The sequence below is a fragment of the Cordyceps javanica genome, chromosome 1 (assembly GCF_051103115.1).
Source record: "Cordyceps javanica chromosome 1, complete sequence".
Lineage (NCBI taxonomy): Eukaryota > Fungi > Ascomycota > Sordariomycetes > Hypocreales > Cordycipitaceae > Cordyceps > Cordyceps javanica.
The window spans coordinates 3,559,356-3,580,066 of record NC_139295.1 but is presented as its reverse complement, the minus strand read 5'-3'; the positions used below and the strand labels follow the sequence as shown (position 1 = coordinate 3,580,066).

General features: G+C 54.4%; 8 protein-coding genes across 8 annotated transcripts; 5 read left to right on the top strand and 3 right to left on the bottom strand.

Moving 5' to 3' along the window:
• Positions 1-523: 523 nt before the first annotated feature.
• V2A60_001087 (general substrate transporter) lies at positions 524-2,330 on the top strand (the record flags this gene model as incomplete). The annotated part of the gene is made up of 5 exons (XM_083252452.1): positions 524-614; positions 670-825; positions 889-1,141; positions 1,322-1,873; positions 1,928-2,330. The coding sequence occupies 5 exons, from the start codon at positions 524-526 to the stop codon at positions 2,328-2,330; spliced, it is 1,455 nt and encodes a 484-aa protein (XP_083108578.1).
• Positions 2,331-3,211: 881 nt separating this feature from the next.
• V2A60_001086 (pyridoxal phosphate-dependent transferase) lies at positions 3,212-4,945 on the top strand (the record flags this gene model as incomplete). The annotated part of the gene is made up of 4 exons (XM_083252451.1): positions 3,212-3,334; positions 3,388-3,421; positions 3,471-4,612; positions 4,688-4,945. The coding sequence occupies 4 exons, from the start codon at positions 3,212-3,214 to the stop codon at positions 4,943-4,945; spliced, it is 1,557 nt and encodes a 518-aa protein (XP_083108577.1).
• Positions 4,946-5,053: 108 nt separating this feature from the next.
• Positions 5,054-6,658, bottom strand: V2A60_001085 (FAD-binding oxidoreductase; the record flags this gene model as incomplete). Its single annotated transcript, XM_083252450.1, has 3 exons — positions 5,054-5,337; positions 5,385-6,534; positions 6,593-6,658. 3 exons carry the CDS (start codon positions 6,656-6,658, stop codon positions 5,054-5,056), a joined length of 1,500 nt encoding a protein of 499 aa, XP_083108576.1.
• Positions 6,659-7,453: 795 nt separating this feature from the next.
• Positions 7,454-8,896, top strand: V2A60_001084 (zinc finger CCCH domain-containing protein; the record flags this gene model as incomplete). Its single annotated transcript, XM_083252449.1, has 2 exons — positions 7,454-7,785; positions 7,843-8,896. The coding sequence occupies 2 exons, from the start codon at positions 7,454-7,456 to the stop codon at positions 8,894-8,896; spliced, it is 1,386 nt and encodes a 461-aa protein (XP_083108575.1).
• Positions 8,897-9,473: 577 nt separating this feature from the next.
• On the top strand, positions 9,474-11,315 carry V2A60_001083 (oxygen-dependent protoporphyrinogen oxidase; the record flags this gene model as incomplete). The annotated part of the gene is made up of 3 exons (XM_083252448.1): positions 9,474-9,839; positions 9,921-10,532; positions 10,590-11,315. The coding sequence occupies 3 exons, from the start codon at positions 9,474-9,476 to the stop codon at positions 11,313-11,315; spliced, it is 1,704 nt and encodes a 567-aa protein (XP_083108574.1).
• A 187-nt stretch (positions 11,316-11,502) lies between these two features.
• Positions 11,503-17,027, bottom strand: V2A60_001082 (uncharacterized protein; the record flags this gene model as incomplete). The annotated part of the gene is made up of 7 exons (XM_083252447.1): positions 11,503-14,013; positions 14,068-14,817; positions 15,271-15,365; positions 15,417-16,701; positions 16,760-16,780; positions 16,862-16,934; positions 17,008-17,027. 7 exons carry the CDS (start codon positions 17,025-17,027, stop codon positions 11,503-11,505), a joined length of 4,755 nt encoding a protein of 1,584 aa, XP_083108573.1.
• Positions 17,028-17,888: 861 nt separating this feature from the next.
• On the top strand, positions 17,889-18,655 carry V2A60_001081 (60S ribosomal protein eL33; the record flags this gene model as incomplete). Its single annotated transcript, XM_083252446.1, has 5 exons — positions 17,889-17,913; positions 18,029-18,038; positions 18,165-18,260; positions 18,364-18,464; positions 18,558-18,655. 5 exons carry the CDS (start codon positions 17,889-17,891, stop codon positions 18,653-18,655), a joined length of 330 nt encoding a protein of 109 aa, XP_083108572.1.
• A 333-nt stretch (positions 18,656-18,988) lies between these two features.
• V2A60_001080 (uncharacterized protein) lies at positions 18,989-20,512 on the bottom strand (the record flags this gene model as incomplete). Its single annotated transcript, XM_083252445.1, has 3 exons — positions 18,989-19,803; positions 19,858-20,370; positions 20,422-20,512. 3 exons carry the CDS (start codon positions 20,510-20,512, stop codon positions 18,989-18,991), a joined length of 1,419 nt encoding a protein of 472 aa, XP_083108571.1.
• Between the last annotated feature and the right edge of the window lie 199 nt (positions 20,513-20,711).

The window sequence follows — 20,711 nt, the reverse complement described above, 5'->3', positions numbered from 1 at the left end:
ACAAGAAATTCAGTAGCTAACCATTGCTGCGTGCTGTAATAGGAGCATTTTGGTGGGCAAAAATAGGTGGCAAAAAGAGGACTTTCTCCACCCAACAGAACTTTGATTAATCAACAATACACCAGGCCAATGAAAATGATGATTCATTCCTCTTCTCCTTGCTCTCTCGTCTCTATTTTACTGAGTAGTGCAGACATCCTGTGAGTTGCAGACCCCGCAGTCTCATCCAACCCCGCAAATGTCCAAATACAGTCTTGCCTTTTTAGGCAAGCGGCATAGAGTAATGGTACCCTGGGGGGGGCAAATACTTGTTGCCACCCACTGTACATGATATCCTTCTATTCCAGGTGCACAGGGACGAGGCGGAACAGTCACCTCTCCCAACATCGGTATGAGATTGTGGCTTGGAATTGAAGCTTTCTGCATTTCAGGTGTTGAAAGTCTACATCCATTCGATACAACCTCTCAGCTTCCGAAAGGCTGCGCTCTCGTCCATTGTACCTCCTCATCTGGCTTCATCAGCATGGCCAAACTTCAATTTTGGCAGCGTGCGCCTGGAAGGGCCGTACTCTTCTTCACCGATGTCATCTCGGCGACGGCCTTGATTTTTGAAGGTCAATGCTAGATTCCTTGTATTCAAGCACGAGCGCTGGCTTACGACTACGTTAGGCTACAACCAGGGCGTCATGGGCACCGTCAGCTCAACACCTGGCTTCATCGAAATGTCCAAAATCGGTTCAAACGGCATCGTCACCAATTCTGTGAAGCAGGGCGGCCTCATTGCAGCATACTACTTTGGAGGAATGTGGGGTTGCTTCCTCGGAGGTCAGTTTTGCCTCCATTTACTTATATGGACTGAGCCGGAAGAATAACCATTCGACTGCACAGGATGGATCGGTGACAAGATTGGCCGCAAACGTGGCACGTTGATCGGCGTGGTTCTGGGCATTTTGGGCGCAAGCCTCATGTCTGGCAGTATCAACTCGAACATGTTTCTCTGCGCACGTATAGTTGCAGGCTTGGGCATCGCCTTCATCAACGTCATTGTCCTGCCGTGGGTCAGCGAAGTCTCCGAGTCTCATGACCGCGGCGCCAAGTTCTCACTCATATTTATTGCCAATTTTCTTGGTATTGTCATGGCGTACTGGCTGAATTTGGTATTCGCAACACAAATATTGAGTTCCGTTGGCGTTTCCCCCTGGCTTTCATGGCCATCCCGCTACTTATTGTAGGCGCTGCACTCCCCTTCTTGCCAGAATCACCGAGGTAAAAGCGGTCTCAGCTAGTACAATGACGTTTAAATTATACTGACATTTCTCAGGTGGCTCATCTCAAAGGGAAGACGGCAGGATTGTATTCGAAATCTATGCAAAATTAGAGGCGACCTCTCGCCGGACCATCCCAAGATCGCAGCAGAGCTTAAGCAATTGGACGCAACCTTGGCAGCCAGATATCAAAAACGGGGTCAGTTTATAAACTTGCTCCTCGGAGGCCGATACTCCGGCAGACTGCACCTAGGCCGGCGAGCAGCCATGGGCTGTGCTCTTCAGTGGATTCAGCAGTGGACAGGTATCCTTGCCATCGTGGGCTGGGCTGGTGAGCTTTTTAGTCTTGCTGGATTTGACGCCTACAAGTCACTGTGGCTAGCTGGCCTGGCAAACACGCTTGGTATTCCAGGAACAGCGGCTGCAGCCCTGGTCATTGATCGCGTGGGACGAGTAAAGTCCCTCATGATATCCTTTATCACGCAGGGGGTCGCTCTATTTCTGGTTGCCGCATTTGTCAAAACATCCCAGGACTCTGCGGCCACAGACCCAGTCAAGTCAGTCCAGCTTGGCACCGCTGCAGCATCGTTTGTCTTTGTCTACATTTGGTACGTCTAGCAGAGTGCAATGGCTCGCTTGATTAGCCGGCTGACTGGTGCTAGGTTCTTCACCATGTTCAATATTGTACCGTGTTGGATCTATGGTACCGAAATTTGGCCTCAAGAGATACGTGCCAAGGGATATAGCTTCACCATTTTCGGCTGGGCCGCGGGATGTGGTATGACGCAATTTGTTATCCCCATTATGCTCCAAAACCTCGGCTACAAGACATACATATTCTTTGGTGCTATGAATATTGTCGCAATGCCCACTGTCTGGTTCCTGTATCCAGAGGTTGCGAAACGGTCTCTGGAGGAAATGAACCTTTTATTTACCAGTGACAGCCTTCTGGTGAGCGAGAATATGAAAGCATATCGCCAACGCATCGAGGACGCTGGCGGTGACGTAGCAATGGCTTCCAAACATTTGCTGGATGAGGTCCAAGTCCGCAACATGAAAGCATGAGATTATGACAAGCCATTGGATGAATCTGTTAGACAGACTCAACACGAAAGTACGGAGCTCCGTTACATGGTTGTTGGCGTACCTGGAATCTGATGACCCTGACCCGTTATGAATTGTCTTTCCTGCCAAAACTCACAACGATAGCATGTCACAGTCGGTGCTCAAAACTAGTATTTTTCTTGTATTTAAAATGGCATAATTGGGGGTCAAGTGCTTCAGTGTACGTCAAAGTCGGAGTTGTCACGCCAGAACCAAAACGCAGGCGAGAGAAACGATACAAATATTGCATTACTATGGCTCAGTCGACTCCCTGTTTTAACAGTATTATGCCTTGATGCTAGCTTGACGTGTAAATGCTGTTTTCCTCACCGCTGCTATGATTAGAATTCTAGCGACGCGATGTAACCAATCATGTTAGAGTGGTAGAAGACAAGCGTAATCAAAATACAGAGCCTTACGCCCGTAAATGTAAGCTCAGCGCCTCAACTTGTTGTCTACGTTCTCGTATAGCCAAGTCGTAATTTTAGGATATTCTGGGCTCAATGTTGTTATGCTTGATGAGGCCATCGACATCAGCCCGGCTTACCGCCGATCGGAGCCGACAAGCCACTTAGTAGAAGCCTGTACAACACAAGGCACTAGACGACACGGTATATCCACCAGAAACATGATCTGAAAGCCACCAGTCCACCTGTGTGCCCTGTAGTGACTACGAGTTTTGCCAGCGCGAACAAGCCGAGGAGCGATGCCGGGGGTTCGACGAAAGAGTTGCCCCACGCACGCCCTGTACTTGACAGCCCAACATTGGATATAACAACCGTCAGGCTCGCTCAAAGACTGGCCAGTCTGTGGCGATGGCAGCTGTACAAGAATTCGTCAAAATGCAGTGCAAGCGGGCTCCGGTTACAGAGATCATTGGTGAGATTCAGAAGCGCCGTGCCGATGCTGGCAAGCTCGTGGCCGGCGTTGCTGCGGCGTCAAACAGTGACATGTTCAAGGGGCCGGTATGTTTACGATCCAACAAGACTCGCCGAGAAACCAGACTTACTCCGAGAAGCAAGACGGAAAACCCAAGGCAAAAATTTGGGATCGTGAGTCGCTTGCACACGGCGTTGAGCCACCCTCTTAACATCTGACTAGATCACCTTAGCGAAGAAAGCCGCCTGCGTCAGCCATGCGCTCTCAAGCAAGCCGCACAATTCCTCAAGAAACCAGGCCTGATTTCGCTGGGAAGCGGGCTGCCTTCTAGCCAAGTGTTTCCCTTTGCAGAGCTCTCCATGAAGATTCCCGTAGTGCCCGAGTTTTCAGAGCAGGCCACTGCCCGGTCCGGAGCGCATGAGACGATTGGAAAATACGACATACGGGATGGCAAGGCCGATTATGACTTGTCTATTGCGCTCAACTATGGCCAGGCCACGGGATCGGCGCAGATGATGCGGTTTCTCACCGAGTTTACAGAAATTGTCAGCCAACCACCGTATGCGGACTGGGCCATCTGCCAGACTATTGGCAACACCGGAGCACTAGAGCAAGCGGTACGCATGTTCTGCGACAAGGGTCGCCGTGACGCCGTGCTCACAGAGGAGTTTGGTTTTTCGACTGCCATGGAAACGATTGAGCCCTTGGGCATTGGCGTCTTTGGCACACCGATTGACAACCAAGGCATCGTCCCAGAGGCAATGGACGAACTGCTCAGCAACTGGGACGAAGGCTCTCGAGGCTTCCGCAGGCCTCACGTCCTGTACACTGTCCCGTCCGGCCAGAACCCCACCGGTGCGACTCAGGGTGCAGAGCGTCGGCAGGCTGTGTACGCCGTTGCCCAGAAACACGACTTGTATATCATAGAGGATGAACCGTATTACTTCTTGCAAATGGAGCCATATGGCCAAGACCAGAATAGTACGCCCACGACTGTCGACGAATTTATGGAATCTTTGGTGCCGCCGTACGTCAGCATCGATGTGGACGGCCGCGTGATGCGACTCGACTCGTTCTCCAAGGTCTTGGCCCCTGGCTCGCGACTCGGCTGGGTGGTGGCCTCGCAACAGATTATTCAGCGGTATCAACGCCACGCCGAAGTCGCTTCTCAGGGCCCAAGCGGGTTTTCGCAGGTCATCCTGCACAAGCTTTTGGACGAGACATGGGGTCACGAGGGCTATCTCAAATGGCTGATGAATTTGCGCTCAGAGTATACGCAAAAGCGCAACGCGCTGCTTGCTGCATGTGAGAAGCATCTCCCGCGTGACATTGTCAGCTGGACTCCCCCGACTGCTGGCATGTTTGTAAGTAAATCCCTCTTCAGCCTTGCAAAAAAGAAAAAAAAAAACGAGATCGGCGGCTTCTTACTAAGTTTGTAGATTTGGCTTACTGTAGACCATTCGAAGCACCCCGAGCACGGCACACGCACCCTCGAGGAAATTGAGCAGGATATATTTGATGCTTGTATTGACGGAGGTGTGCTGGTCGCCCGCGGCTCATGGTTTCGCGCTGAACAACATGTTCCACTGTCTGGCCTCTACTTTCGCATAACCTTTGCGACGGCCAGCCCCGACAACATGGACATGGCTACATCACGCTTTGGCGATGCAGTTCGTAGTAGCTTCAAGTTGGACTAGGCATCATCATCATCATAATAAATATCACGTCTATATATGTATAACCGAGATACTGTCTTCAACGTTACTACACGCCAATGATGCGCGAGTGTGCTCACTTATATACATCTAAGCGCACTGAGCGTGGTTGAGCTTGAAGCCTCCGGGCTGCAGCCTCTGAAAGACGCCAGTCGGGTCATATTTCTTGGCGACCTTCTTCATGAAAGCGACGTTATCAGCTCCATAGCCGCAGAGAGGGTCCTGCTTGGGGCTGGCATAGTTTAGGTAGATGAATGGGGAGTAGGTATTGTGCTTCTTGCCGGCGGAGACTGCAGCGTCGATAAACTGTTGACGCGCGTTCTCCATGGTGGAGTCAAGGCTGGCATCATTCCACCGGGAGACGAGCCAAAGAACTAACTCGTCAGTATCGCTTATGAAGTTATGAATATCTTGTACGTACCTAGCTGGTCTTCCTTGACATTCTGCAGTCCGAGAACATTACCACCACGAGCCTCTGCCCAGGTCTCTTGGAGGGCGGGCTGAGGCACAACTGAGACTAGCCAATCAATTTGATCCTTGACCTTGAGGCTGTCGTACACGGCGTCAGTCGCCTTCCAGAAGTCGAGGAGGGTCTCCTTGTCGTTGGTGACAGTTACACTGGCGGTGACGTAGCGGAAGCCACGTGGAATCGCGAGACTCGTCTCGTGTGCTAATTCAGCCAGAGATGCATGCCTGTTGGTATTGGCAATCTGGTTTGGTAGCTTGAGGAATGGCTGCAGCGCAGGAGGGTTTGCAACGTTGGCCGTGTTGGACATTGCAATGTCGACAACCTTGGTGCCGTTGCGAAGATAGGTAGCCACAATCTGAATGCCCGAGTCAACATCACTGTGGTTATCGGCCACGAAGTCGACAGTAGTGTTGCTAATTGTCTCAATCATTCTGTCACGGTCGGCTTGAGGGCCTTCCAGGGCGAGAAACACTTGACCTCCCCACATGCCGTCAAAGTCAAAGGCCGCCAAGTCGACTTTGGTGACGATGCCAAAGTTTGTGCTACCACCTTTGAGGGCCTTGTACAAATCGGAGTTGTTCTTTTGGTTGGCGTGGACAATTTTGCCCGATGCTAGAACTACTTCGTAATCGATCACGTTGTCGACGACCCAGCCCATGCCGGCCTGGAAGAGCGACTGTCCACCGCCAACTGCAAGACCACCAACACCGACGTCCTCACAGATGCCTCCGGTAAAGGCAATCTTGTCCTTCTCAAAGGCAGCATACGCACGCCCCCAAGAAAGACCAGTGCCGAGGCTGACGTAAGAGCGGTCGCGGGCCAGAGACGTGGAGTTGAGGCTCCTCAAATCAATGGAGACGCCCTTGTCAATGTTATTGAAACCGGGGTTGGGATTATGGCCTCCGGACTTGACTGCAAACTGGCATTGCCGTGTTGCGAGGAGGTTGACGATGACGGACATGTCTCGGGCCGAGCACGGCGTCACCACACAGCCCGGGTGCTGCATAGAGGTGGTGGACCAGCGAGAGGTAACGAGCTCATCATAGTCTGCGGCCGAGGGACCATGGTAGATGGATGGCAAGACGGCAGCCAGGCTTTGACACTGTTGTTGGTTAGTATGGGTCATGGAGACAGAGAGTTGCGGGTGGCTGTCAACGTACGCATTCGCCGGTAGAGGGAGCAGCCCGCGCAAAAGCGGCGAGTAGGGCAAACACAACAGACTTCATAATACTATGCTTTATTTTTGCCAAGAAACAGATAGACCGGGAAAACTCTGCGGCAACATAGACGGGCGAGGCCGCCCTTTTATTATTGAGGTAGCTGGCTATAATGCATGTCGCTTGATTTGGTATAGGAAATTTGGGACATGGTCTCGTTGGCAAGTTCCATTAGCCCTGCAAGACCACTCTGTCCGCTAAGTACTGGGGTGGCCTTGGCCGAGAATATGTGTTGGGTTACATTGTCGTTATTAAGAACCTGACAAGTGTTTGGGCAGACAGGCTGAGTGAGTGGCAACGGAGGCTCCGTCGTACATGCAGAGTGATTCTAGACGCAGCCTGCAGTCCCATGCGTCGGAGCACTGAGGGTAGCACGGGCGCGAGCAGTAATCAATGATGCAGCAACTAAGTAGATTGCATAGGCAAGGGGGGAGGGGAACCCGGGTCATGTTTGCTCGGGTCTCACATCGAGAGAGTTTATTGTGTAGATTGGCTGACAAACTTGCCTTTTTTGGTAAAACTGGATATGGAACGCGAAGGAACAAATCACGTGACCGTCTTTTGCTCGCCCCATTCTTCGTCGTCAAGGCAGACCGGGGTATGCATCAGAGCTTTGCCCCAGCACAAAGCAATCGTCTTTTAACCTTGCCGCCCAATAAAGCATACACAGTACCTTGCAAACAGGCAGACAAGAAACAGCAAACTCTCCATCTTCAAGGCGCGACAATTGCGCGATAAAAATCACGCTCCAAGCCCTCGACCTCTGCGACGAAACGCGTCCTGCAAGCACAACACCCCATCGCAATGCCTGTCGAGGTCGCTTTTGACTCGCCGCTGGCGACAGCCATCAACACGGCAATCCAACCGAAGCTGCAAGAAGTAGGATGGGCGAGCGAGTCGGATGCCTCATCGCTAGCCGAGCTGATAGTCCTGATGCTCGCCAACGGCAAGTCAGAGGAAGAAATCGCCACCGAGATGGCTGGCGACTTGCTGCACCTCGAACCGGGCGATGCCACGGCGCGCGAATTCTCCAAGTGGCTCTTTCAACAAATCGACGAGCTGAATGCGCAGTTGAACGGCGCAACCGCCGCGCCCGGCGAGGGTGACGTTGACATGGACACTGATTCACTGAATGCGTATGTTGCCAGGCCCCTTCATCTGCACAGACCTTGATCCATACTAACCCGTCGCAGTCCCACTGGCCCTCGTGCGATGCGAAACGGACAGCGTGGTGGCAGAGGTGGCCGTGTGCTCGGCAATGTCAACCGAGCGATGGACCGTACAGATGTCCTCCATCGTGTTCGCCAAAATGGCAGCGAAAGAATCAATACTCACAGCCGTCAGGGGCAACGCGGCCGCGGCGGTGGCCGCATGAACCCGCGAAACCTTCAGGCGGGTCTCGCCGCTGGTCCTCAACAATGGATGATGAATCCCAATGGGCCACAGTCCCAGGCCGACATCTTGAGCATGCTCGAGCATCAAAACCAGATGATGTTCCAGCTGTCACAAATGATGCACGGCGTGCCCAACGGAGGAGGCTACGGCCGCGGGCAGGGTGGCAAATCTCTGTTTGACCGAGTCCAGGACCCGAATCGCAGACAGCGTAAACAGCAAAACGGCCACCAGGACAATGCAGGCGGTGGCGACAACGCCGAGGGCGGCGAAGACATGGACATGTCGAGCCGCGAGCCGCCGAACCCAGACGAGACGATTTGCAAATACAACCTGCGTTGTACCAACAAAGAATGCAAGTTTGCGCACCAGTCGCCAGCCGCACCGCCGGGCGCCTCAGTCGACGTCAATGACCCGTGCTCCTTTGGCGCTGCATGTAAGAATCGCAAGTGCGTCGGCCGCCATCCTTCGCCTGCGACCAAGCTGGCGCACCAGAGCGAGCAGGACTGCAAGTTCTTTCCCAACTGCCAGAACGCGCACTGCCCATTCAAGCATCCGTCGATGCCGCTGTGCCGCAACGGTGCGGGGTGCACCACGGAGGGATGCAAGTTTACGCACGTCAAGACCAAGTGCAGGTTCAAGCCTTGCCTGAATCCGCACTGCGCCTTTTCGCATGAGGAGGGCCAGCAAGGCGGGTTCAAGGACAAGGTGTGGACGGCAGGGGGCGAGCACGTCAGCGATCGCAGATTTGTGGATGACGCTGGTGCCGAGGAACTGGTCAAGCCAGACGACGAGATGAAGAATGATACCAACCAGGCTGTCGAAGCCGAGGCGCAGGAAGATGTAATTGGTTAGTGTACAACATAAAAACTTACTGGATGGCGTTACGGGTTGGGCTGTATATACTTGAGTGCGCCTACTTCAAACGGTTATTTAATAGAGCTGCGCGTCTTATTTCGGACACAAAAAAGGTGTCTGGAGCTATACTTTCTGCTGTCATTGATCTTGTGCATGCGAGTTTGCTAAACTTTGCGTCCATGTTTCCTGACTGGGAGTCAGATCCCAGATGCTGCCACTTTCCCAAGACGCTGTTCGGTGCGGGTCAGGTTAGTAGGTCACTGTTGAACCTAGCTTGATACGGAGAAGCTACGGATACTGGTAGATGAATTGCACTGACATTCAGATCCCTGCTGGCCAGTAGCCGCATTGTCTCGGATACTCGCGCCGCAGCTGCGGTTTCCTTGCACGGGAGGATCCGTCTCCGGCAACGCAGCTAGTTCGATCCACACCAAGCTTGCGGCCGTGTCATTCACCCAGACCTCACGCCACCACCACTAATAGTAAAAACAAACCCCCAAAACTTGAAAGCTCCCACGGGGTCATGCGCCATTGAGTCATGAGCAAGAGTCGCTGTGCACGAGAAGCGACAGCAATGGCACTCCTGAGCCGGGCCGCCGTCGCCGCGCGACGAGCGTCGCCGCCATTGATCTCGCGGGGGGGGCGCCAGATCCGTGGCCACGCGAGCGAGCAGCACGGCGGCGGCAGGCAGGTCGCCGTTGTCGGCGGCGGCCTCACGGGCCTGACGACGGCCTACCTCCTCGCCAAGCAGCTCCCAGCGTCGGCGCGCATCACCCTCTACGAGTCGAGCGACCGCCTCGGCGGCTGGATCCGCACCGACCGGGTGCGCGTCAACGTCAACGGCACCCGGGGGGTCGTGCCCTTTGAACGTGGCCCGCGAACGCTCTCGTCTCTGCGTGGCAATACCTGGCGATACGACGATCTCGTACTATACGAACTGGTATGATCTACCGCATTTCACTTTCTCCAATTTCTTCTATTTTAGGGCTACCCAATTGACCTGGCCCGGCTCCCATACTAGATGCTTGACCTCGGCCTCAAACCCGCATATCCGAAAGATCTCCCCCGGTACCTCTACTACCCCGACCACCTCGTCAAGATGCCACCCGACGCGTCCGTCTTCGACTGTCTGCGGGAGCCCCTCTTCCGCGAGTGCATATGGGGCGCGCTCGGCACGGCCGCGTCCTTCTTCACGGGCCGGCACCGCGGCGCGCTCCCCGCCGAGGACCTGTCCGTGGCCGACTGGCTGCGCCTCGTCACCGGTGAGGGTACCGTCGGCCGCAACCTCGTGTCTGCCATGATCCACGGGATTTACGGTGGCGACATTGAGCGGCTGAGCGCGCGCAGCGTCCTCGACCGCATGTATTACAACGTGCACCTGCCGCCGGCGCTCTCGGGTCGGCGCCACGTGCCCGCCCACGAGCTGGCCTTTGTGGAGCGCATGGCCCAAGACGAGATGGTCTGCGCCGCGGCCAACAGACCCAAGGGATCGTTGATACACTTTGGGGCGCAGGGCATGGAGGCGCTGCCCAAGGCGCTCGAGGATGCCCTCGCCGGGCAGTCCAACGTGACTATTCGGCGACAGACTCCGGTCACCAATATTTCCTACTTGGAGCAGGAAGACAAGGTCCAGGTAAAAGGGATCATTGCGACATTGACCACGATGATGACAATACTGACACATGATTAGGTGACAAGTAAGGATCAGTCCCAGCTATACGACCACGTAGTTTCCACCTCCTCCAGCGACGAGCTCGTCAAATCCACCGGCGACACCCTGTCGACCCTCGCCGACATCGAGTCCGTCTCCATCATGACGGTCAATCTCTGGTACCCCATCGAGAACATGAAGCCGCCCGGGTTCGGCTACCTGATCCCGCACGCCGTACCGGCCGCGCAGAACCCCGAGCGCGCGCTCGGCGTCTTCTTCGACTCGGACGTCATCAGCGAGCGCGGGCCCGACGAGCCCGCCGGCACCAAGCTCTTCGTGCTCATGGGTGGCCATTACTACGGGAGCCACGGCGATGCGGCGGCGGCGGCGCCCTCCGAGGACGAGGCTGTCGCCCAGGCCCGGTCCCTCCTGGAGCGCCACCTCGGCATCCCGCGGGGCACGCCCTGCCACGCCATGGCGCGCCTCGCACGCGGCTGCATCCCGCAGCACAACGTCGGCCACGGCGCGATGCTGCGGTGCGGGGACGAGCAGCTCACCGCGGCGTTTGGCGGCCGGCTGACGGTGGCCAACGGCTCCTACGGGCGCATCGGCGCCATGGGGGCCTTGCGCAACGCCCACGGCGCTGCGCACGCCGTCGTCTCTGGCCACAAGTCCTCGGGCCTAGAAGACTTTACTCGGGATCCCGTTATCGCTGACGTGCCCATAACAGAGATCCCTTGTCGCCAACCTCAGATTACAAGATAGAAAAGGGGAACAAGGAAAACAAAAGTTGCACGTATATAGACAATGACCTACTCTTTTTCTTAGAATAGCATTTGTAAAAAAAACATAATTCTTTCGTTGTATTTCCATTATTGAATCTAAGCACTTTTGGTATCATATTTGCAGCTGGCTTTCATCGCATGCTAAAAGAAAACGGTATACAAGTCGTTTAATCCAAAATCACCACATCCTTGTTGCTGCTGGATTGGCTCTGCATCGTGGTCTCTGTAGGAAAGGTTCGATTCGTCGAGGACTGCGTCGGCGGCGCGTAAGACGAATCATCGACAATGACAGAGCGCAGTGCATCGTCGACCGCGAGCAGCATGGCAACAATGCCGCCCTCAGACCGCGCCGCCGCCCCTGTCGCCAAGCCCATCCACCCCGGGCCGCGGCCGCTCCACACAGTCTTGAGCGCCGTCGCGTAAGCGTCGTCGTCGTCACCGGGGTCGCCAAAGGCAACGTCGTCAAAGGAGCGCCACACATGCCACCAGGCCTCGCCGCGTCGCGTCTTGGTGCGGACCTGTAGGAGGACAACATGCTCCTTCGCCGACGGGCCTGCCGCGGCCATGGTGTACTGAAGACTGAGCCACGACAGCGTCTTCATGGCAAACTCGACTCGGCTGAGGCGGTTAGACTGGAGCTCCTCCCAGCGGGTCTCGATGCTGCTGATGGCCTCAAGTGCCTGCAGCGACGCGGGGAGCCACCCCATAAGGGCTCCTATGCCACCGTCGCTGTTAACAAGCTGCTGCATGAGATCAACGACTCGGAGGTGCGGGTTACCGCGATCAATATTGATGGCGATATCGTCCTTGGATAGATCCAGCGTGATGCGCCACTTCTGCCTGCTGTCGCCATCGCTACTTCCAGCTTGGTAGTATAAGAACCGGATCTCTTTGAGCGTCACTAACTCGCCCACAATCGTCCCCTTAGACTTGTCCATGGCCTCCACAAAGTTAACGAACCGGTCAATAGCCTTAATTCGTGACTTCAGTAGCGCCAATACAGGCTCGCCTACGGCGTGCTGCACACGTAGGCAAAACTCGCCAAGCTTAGCATTATATGAGAGGTTCCCGTCGACGGTTCCCTTGAGCGCGGCAAATTTTGAGGGTTTGCGCACGCGGAGAACAGCCTCGGACACGCACGTCAGGCTGTCATCAATTGATTCGATACCCTTGAATCGAATGGTGACAACATCGTTTGCCCATGGCTGACGATACTCCGACTTGGTCCCACCGTCGTGAACTATACTAGGGAACATGGCTGATAGAGCGACTTGGATAGCGGGTAGGTGAACTTGTTGAGGTAGCGTCTCGCTGAGGCTGTCATTTGTCCGGCTCTTGATACGAAGACGATGAAGCTCGCGCATGTCGACCGCCTGCGCAATCATGCCAGTGGCGAAAACAGTAAGGTTGCTCCAGAAGGCATTGGAGAGATCGGGGTGTCCCTTGCTCAGAGGCAACCTGGCTTGGAATTTGATGGTGCGTCCCGGCTCATCACGATTTACTTCCAGCAGCCACCACTCATCGCCGCTAATGCCGAGGAAGATGGCCAGGTACCAGCTCCCTCCCCAGCCCTGCTTGCGCATCCAGATGGTTCGAGTCCAGTCGCGCGTTTTTGTGATTGATTTCGTTTCTTCCAATGACAGAGGCGACTTTTGCGTCTGCCAGCCGCTCGCGTTGCCGCGGCGGTGCAGCTCATCCTCCATCATGGCGCAGCGTACATTCTCCAAGCATGTAACGCCGTCATCGGCAGTATTCTTGCCATTGTTGAGTTGATGTTCATACTGAATCGAAAACTTGGACTGCGGTTTCACGGCGAATATGCCCGTCCTCGGCTCCACCAGCAGTGTCGTGGAGTCGTTGTGGCTAACTTGCGTTCTAAGCATGCAGTCGCTGGGGTTCTTGTTTGAAACGTGCAGAGTCATGGCTGCTTCGTGTAGCTTGAAGCGAGGCGCCTCGAGCAGCTTGTCGCGGATGCCCTGCAAGATATACCCAATGTGTCTTCCAATGACTTCCTTGAGAAGAGACTCGGCTGAGAGGTTACCGACGTCAAGAGCCAGCTGCACGTCTTTGACCTCCTTATTGTCTCTATACCACTTTGCTACGAGGTAGCTTGATGCCTTTGCGTCGACTTTACCATTCTTTTTCCCACTGTTAATAGCAATGAGAATCCAACTCTTGGTAGTAGAGGCACGTGACGACCAGTATTGGATCGCCAAGGCACGGTTGAGTGGCTCAACCACAAGCGTACCGTCCCAGGACGTTCTGCTGAGCCGCAAGGCCTGGCGCTTGAGCTCGGTTATCTTGGCCGTCAGCACCATTTCGTGCAGGAACTGGTAGCAGCCCGTCAGACCGCCTCTTGCCAGCGCATCGTTGACATAGTTTTCCATATAGTTTCGCAGCCCATCGGAAAGAGACAGGGCCGAAGGCGTGAATGCGTAGCGGAAATCGATAAACCAGAATTGCTTGTCGGTGTCTTCGTCGGCTATCGTCAACTCCACCTCAAACTCGTCAGGGACCTTGAAGACGACGCGACCGGAGCCAATCTCATAATTGCGGAACTGGGGCGGTATTTTATCGTAATCTTGCAGGTTGAGTCGCAGGCTCAAGCGCGTATTCAGGTCTTTGATCCAACGGAGTTTTTCTTTGGCCGTCAGTGGGGGAGGTTCTATATAATTATGCTGCGCCTGTTAGTAAATTCTTTCACCTGGTGCCGAGATTGAATGAAAACCTACATCTGATATCCACGGAGCGCTACCGGTCGATAATACCTGTAGGGCCGTTTTCAAATCCGGGGCAGGCATGCGCGCATACGTCAGGTCTCGCTTGACGTTGACCATGGCTTCCAGAGACATGTCGTAGTGGACGCGCAGCTGGTCCATGTGGAACTTTAGGTCAATCAGCTTGCTGACCATGGGCGCGCGGCGGCTCCATTCCGTGATAACAAGCGCCTTGACCCATTTCGCGTGCAAGTCCTGCGTGAAGTGTAGCAAGTTTGCCTTCTTCCGCAAGTTCTCGGCCGATGTGTCGTCGGGCGCGCTCGATGTAAAATTGGTCGAGCCGCCGTTGAGTGCCGACGCCGGGATAGGCATCTTGGCCAGCTCGGTCACCTTGTCCTGCAGCGAGTTATGGGTGACCTGTGCCAGGCGTGTGAGGAACGCTGACAGGGGGATGAAGCCCTGCGTGATGTGGACAATGCCGTCGGGGAGGTCGTTCATGCGTGGCGGACCAGAGCCGCCGCTATCCACGGCGGCGGCCGTGGCCGTGGCTTTGCCGTTCGCCGCACCCGACCGATCAAAGACATCTGTAGCATCGTTGCTCGGCCGGTCATGATCGGTGCGCCCACTGCCTTGGCCATTTTCCATCTTCGAGGACGCCGGGCCCTCGACAAAACCGGAACGGCCCGCCTCGTTCTTGAATCGGTGTTGTTCGTGGTGCAGGCGCCGGGCGATGTCGCATCGCAAGTCGCGCACGCGTACAGGAAACTATATGTGAGCAGTATTCCGATGAGTACCAAACGCAAATGTGACACGGAGGGATCGATGGTTGTCGCGATGCAGGTGCGCGATGTGATGTCAGCTCGAAGATTGTTTGCAAGGGTGCCAAAGTCATGTGAGGCTTGTGAGGCTGCGTGCGTGCACGGGCCACTTGTACGACTATAACGCCCGCCGATACGAACTCAATTTTGGAACCTCATTAACCAATTCTCCGTACGACTATGCATTTGCAGATCTTCTTTTTCAAGCGATGCTATACAATTTTGATCTGAATCATCTCTTTTTTATTCACGCAAAATTTATCAACTGATTTTTTTTCATAGCCTATACATTATCATATCTGCCTACCCCGTCGTTCAACTAGCTGGTTGTAAGCCTGCGCGCCCATCAGCGATGCAGGCTCACTTACAACTTGTTGTTGCTGTTGTTGTTGCTGGGCACAGCAGATGTTGTTGGCCACTGGTAGCCAGCAGCATCGCTGAACTTGTATCCGTATGAAGCCGTAAAGTCGTCGAGGACAGCAGGGCCACGTGAACCTATCCTTTTAGTATCACAGCACGATGAGGAGTGGGGGGAAATGTCCTTACCATATGGGTATTCCATGGGGATAATCTCCTTGTTGTCGTCGAGGTAGTGGAGAAGAGGGGTGAAAATGCGCCAGCTTGCATCGAGCTCGTCATCACGGACAAAATTGGAGTGGTCACCCTTGAGGCAGTCAAGGACCAGCGACTCGTAAGCCTCGGGAATCTTGAGATCGGAGAAGCGGCGGCGGTAGGTGAGGTCGAGCTCAGTAACGACAGTTTGCATGCTGAGGCCAGGGAGTTTCGAGTTCATTTTGATGTAGACACTCTCATTGGGCTGGATGCGCATGACCAGCTCGTTGCGAGGAATATCCTTGAAGATGCCAGAGGTGACGTCCTTAAACTGGATACGGATCTCCGTCTTTTGTTCGTTCAAAGCTTTGCCAGCCTTCATAATGAAGGGAACGCCGTCCCATCGCTCGTTCTTAATGTACGCGACAAGGGCGCAGAAGGTAGGGCATCGCGAGTCCTGAGGAACAGTATCGTCCTCCTTATAAGCGGGTTTGCTGCCGTCCAGCGAACGCCCGTACTGACCGATGATGACATTCTTAGGTTCAAGAGCAGGAATTGCGCGCAGAACGCGCACTTTTTCATCACGGATATCCTCAGAGTCGAAAGATACGGGGCGCTCCATTGCCAGGAGAGTCAGAACTTGAAGCAGGTGATTTTGCATGACGTCACGGATGATACCAAACTCGTCAAAGTAGCCACCGCGGCCTTCGGTGCCAAATGGCTCCTTGAAGGTGATCTGGACGTTGTCGATATGATGACGGTTCCAGGTGGCGCCGAGGAACGAGTTGCCGAAGCGCATAATCAGGATGTTCTTGACCATCTCCTTGCCCAAATAGTGGTCGATTCGGTAGAGCTCCTCCTCCTTCCAGTCGGGCTCGAGAGATTTTTGCAGCTCACGGGAGCTGGCCAGGTCCTTGCCAAACGGCTTCTCAACAATGACGCGGGCGATGCCCTTGCTGGGGTAGCAGCACTTCTTGAGGTGCTGGGAGACGATTGTGAAGACAGAGGGTGGGAGGGCCATGTAGAAGAGGCGGTTGTGTTCGGGGCGGCCCTTCTCAAGTGATTCCATGTGCTTGGTGAGAGCCTCAAACGACTCGTCCTTGTCGTACTGGCCAGAGACGTAGGAGCAGATCTTGCAGAACTCCTCGAGCTGCTGCTCAATCTCCTTGGTGGGGGTCTTCATGTATGACTTAATTCGGCGGAGGTACTCCTCGTGGTCCATCTTCGTGCGCGCATAGCCAACGATGCGAACATCCTTGGGAAGGAATTGGTTTCGGTACTGAGAAAATATGTTAAAATCAGGTTACGTGGTTTGGTTCGCCAGCGAGCGTCCTTACCAGGCCAAAGAGGGCAGGGTACTGTTTTGGTTAGCGTTTCAAGCCTCGTGAGAAAGAGAAGGAAGAGGAGGAGAAACTGGCAGAAGCTTCTGTTGAACATACCGTCTTCTTCTTCGCCAGGTCGCCAGAGGCGCCTAGGACGACGATTGTGGTGTTTTCCTTAAGCTCCATGGCTCTGGAGGGTGGTTTGCTGTTGTTAGCGGTAAAGGGAGCTTGATGGTGGGGTTCCTGGCAAGCCGGCGACATACGAGGAAGAGGTTTGCTCCATGGCAGCGGGGGCGGCTGTGTCGAAAGCGAAACACGTGCAAGTGGACGATTGGCGCAGAGATCAAGCTGTCCGCGAGAAGATGAAAACAAAAAAGTGACGGGGTGGTGAGAAGTGGAAAGGGAGCTGGTCGAGGAAAGACTGTTGAGTTGTTGGAGGTCCAGCTTCTGGGGCGGGCCTTTGCTCACTAATGCTATCGCTGAGCTATGATGCGCTGATAACCAAATGCTATGTCAGACTCTACGTTACAGCGGACTTTGCAGGCCCCACCCCGGGCCTTTGGCCGGCCGTATCTACGAGGGATTTCCATGATCCCCGGGGGGTTAGGTATCATGACTGGACTCGATATTATGCTGGTCTGGATCTCTAGACCCTGTGTATGGAAATCATTCGCATCAAGTTCTGGGTTCTCTGCCCGCCCCGAATGGCTGCGAGGCACCTCACATCAGCCATGTAAGCTGATGGTGCGTCCGCATTCAGCGTCTGCTTTCGCCATGTAGGAAGGTACAACTGGTAGCGTACTTTCAACCTGGTCCGAACCTGCCGATGTGGCGCAGGTGGCTTGTGAAGCTTGGGTCCACTCAAATGCATGGTACGTACTATTGGCTCTGTGGCGGTGCAGAAACAACAAGTGGAATCCCAAGTTTGAGGGTGCCCTAAGCTTACACGTGACGTGCAGGGCACAAATTTTTCGGGCTTTGCGAGTCCACCACACAACCATTATCGCATCCACCTGGAACCTCTTAGTCCGACTTGACGACACAACCACCGACGACAACATTGAACAGAGGGACAGGTCTTTTCGCTAAGACGTCTTTCCTACGACTTTCTTTATAACGGCAGCGGTGGAAACAAACAGACAAGATGCCTTCCGAAGCCGGTCACAGATGTACGTTTTCTCCGCCAAGGACGCCCGATGTCGCGAAAGTTGGAGGATGGAGAGATGCAGTCTTGAGGAAGCCTTGATGAATGTGAATTCTTGTGCTAACATGTTTCTGTCATAGTATACGTCAAGTGAGTGCGATCATGTTCGATTTCGGCCGATTTGTTTGGGAGATTCGATGTTCTGGAAACGAGACGGCTCGAATGGCAAACTGGAGTCATTGGTCGAAGGAATGTTGCGCTGACCATGTTCTGCAGGGGACGTCACCTGAGCTACCAGCGCTCTCGTCACATCACCCGCCCCGGTACCTCCCTCATCAAGATTGAGGGTGTCGACGACGTCAAGGGCGCCAAGTATGTTTCCCCTCCTCCCTCTTGAGATTCCGCGGTCGAAGTCCGCGTGTCTGCGTGTGCGCGCGCCATGCAGAGAACATTGAACTAACAGGGTGAAACGCAGCTTCTACCTCGGCAAGCGTGTCGCTTTCGTCTACCGCGGCCAGAAGGAGATCCGTGGCACCAAGATCCGCGTGATCTGGGGCAAGGTCACCCGCCCTCACGGTACGTGTACAAACCGGAAAACTACCAATCGACAAGCAAACAGAAACATTATTATTCTCCGCGGCAGTCATTCTAACTTATTCCTTTCTCTAGGCAACTCTGGCGTTGTCCGTGCCAAGTTCTCTTCCCCCCTTCCCGCTAAGTCTTTCGGCGCTTCGGTTCGTGTCATGCTGTACCCCTCCTCGATATAAATAAAGGTTTCGGGATGGAGTTGGTACTAGGCGGTTTGATTTTTGGCTGCATTGGAGGCAAGGATATAAAAAATATACCGCCTTGCGTTAAAGAGGCATTCAATTAAAAAGACGTCCAAATCATTTATTCCTCTACGACACGGACATTTGCAACGATGAGATGCGTGAGGCTCGATAAAACGCGTTGGGTCATGTGAAATTTGCAGTGTGGAAGTTTCGAACGTTCGACGGTTTCGCGCCCAGGGTATGACGGAAAGTACGGCATAGCACACGATGTGACGGTGTGGGAAGCACAGGTTTGAACGACTACGAAGGAAAAACGAATGATGACCATTATGGACCAGAGATTATATCCCAATAGCTCACGCCAAGCAGAAGGCCTAGGAGCACAACCTCGACCGGACCACATATGGCCCAGAACCACCCAAAGTTTCGCTCACCAGCCGCCCAGGAACCACCCATGCTGAATATGGCTGCCAGTGAGGAGACTGGCAGGAAGATGGTGCCGATGATGGCGAGGACGAGCAATATCTTGTTTTGGACGCGTGTACGGTCGGCCTCCATGACCGTCGTCTCCGCCGTGATGTGTGTCATTGTGCTCTGCAAACGTAAATGGATCTGCGACATTGTGTGCTCCAGCGCGCCGAGATCCTTTTGCAGTTCCGCTGCGGTTTGCCTTGTTGTCAGCCGCTGCGCCTCCGTAGAGTTCCGCATCGTGCACCACACTGGGCGACCCTGGATGGCGAGCGACTCCGCGCTCTGCTTGATGAGGGCGCAGTAGTGCGACATGCGCCGGCGGGAGAAGAACATGTCGCGCATGGCGCGGCGCAGTTGCTTGACGTCGTTATCGTCGTCACCGCCGCCACGCTGCAAGGCCCACTCGATGGCATTAAGATCTCGTGTGAAAAAGGCGGCCAGATGAGCCCACTCGTGGTTGACGAGCCTGTACAAATCTTCCAAGACGGCCAGCGGCGCCGGGATCGCAGCCGAGGCGAAAGAGTCGTTGTGCCTGATACATTCTAGCAGAAGATCGGCCGGTGAGCGGGTGTGAATGGTCCCATAGTATCTGCCGTTGACGATGGCAAACGGGACCTGCAGCTGGCACGGCAGACCGCAAAACTCCGGATGTCGATCAAGTAGAATGATGCCTGGTCAATTAGTATGGGGCGGCAGTGGTCGCCATGTAGGTAGCTGGGGCATACCAATTCTCCAGGGTCGATCTTGGCGGCTGTCAAACCAAGCCGTGGCCGAAGTACGCGTAAGGGCCAGCGGTGGAAAGGCAGTCGTCTCCCCACCGAGCTCGCGACGCTGGACCGGATTCATCGGGCCAAAATCCCGGTCGTCACGCCACGTGCCGAAATCTTTGGCAGCTTCCTGAATCATGCAATAGTCGATACGCATGGGCTTATCAAACTCCCGCGCGAGCACGTAGTTGAAGGTCAAGTGGTTTTGCTTTGCTAGCACGGAGGGCATTTGCAATACTTTTGGCCGTATGTCGGTAAAGTTGAAAGAGGGCTGGTCATGGAAGAAATCGTCCAGGCATTGCAGAAAGGACTCCTTCTCGGTCACGTAGAAATCCCAGAGGTAGCGCAGTGTAGCGGTGTCAGGCTGCTCAATGATGAAGAGTTGCGTTGTGTTGATGTCGGTGTCGCCCAGCTGGATATTGCTACGGCAGCGAGGACCGTCATGCAGAAACTCGACATGATGAATGCGAGCTACAATTGTGAGCACAAAGGAGACGACCGTTGAGGGCGTTGAGGACGTACTCTTCCCATTGCAAGAGAAGCCAGTTTTGGCCCAAAATTTGTGGAGGTTCGGGAAGTGCACATACTCTTCAGGCGTGAGGATGTGCTTCATAGCGACCATGGAGTTTACTACAGTCTCTATCCGTCATGATCATTTCGGATAAAGATTGGCCAAGCCGGGCATTTATTAGGCACAGCATTGAGAATTGCAATTCGGTAAAAGGAGCGGCTGAAATGAGGCTGCTGAGGGCTGTTGGGGCTGTTAATGTGCTGCTGCAGCCACGTAATATTGCGGCGCCGTGCTCTCTGGA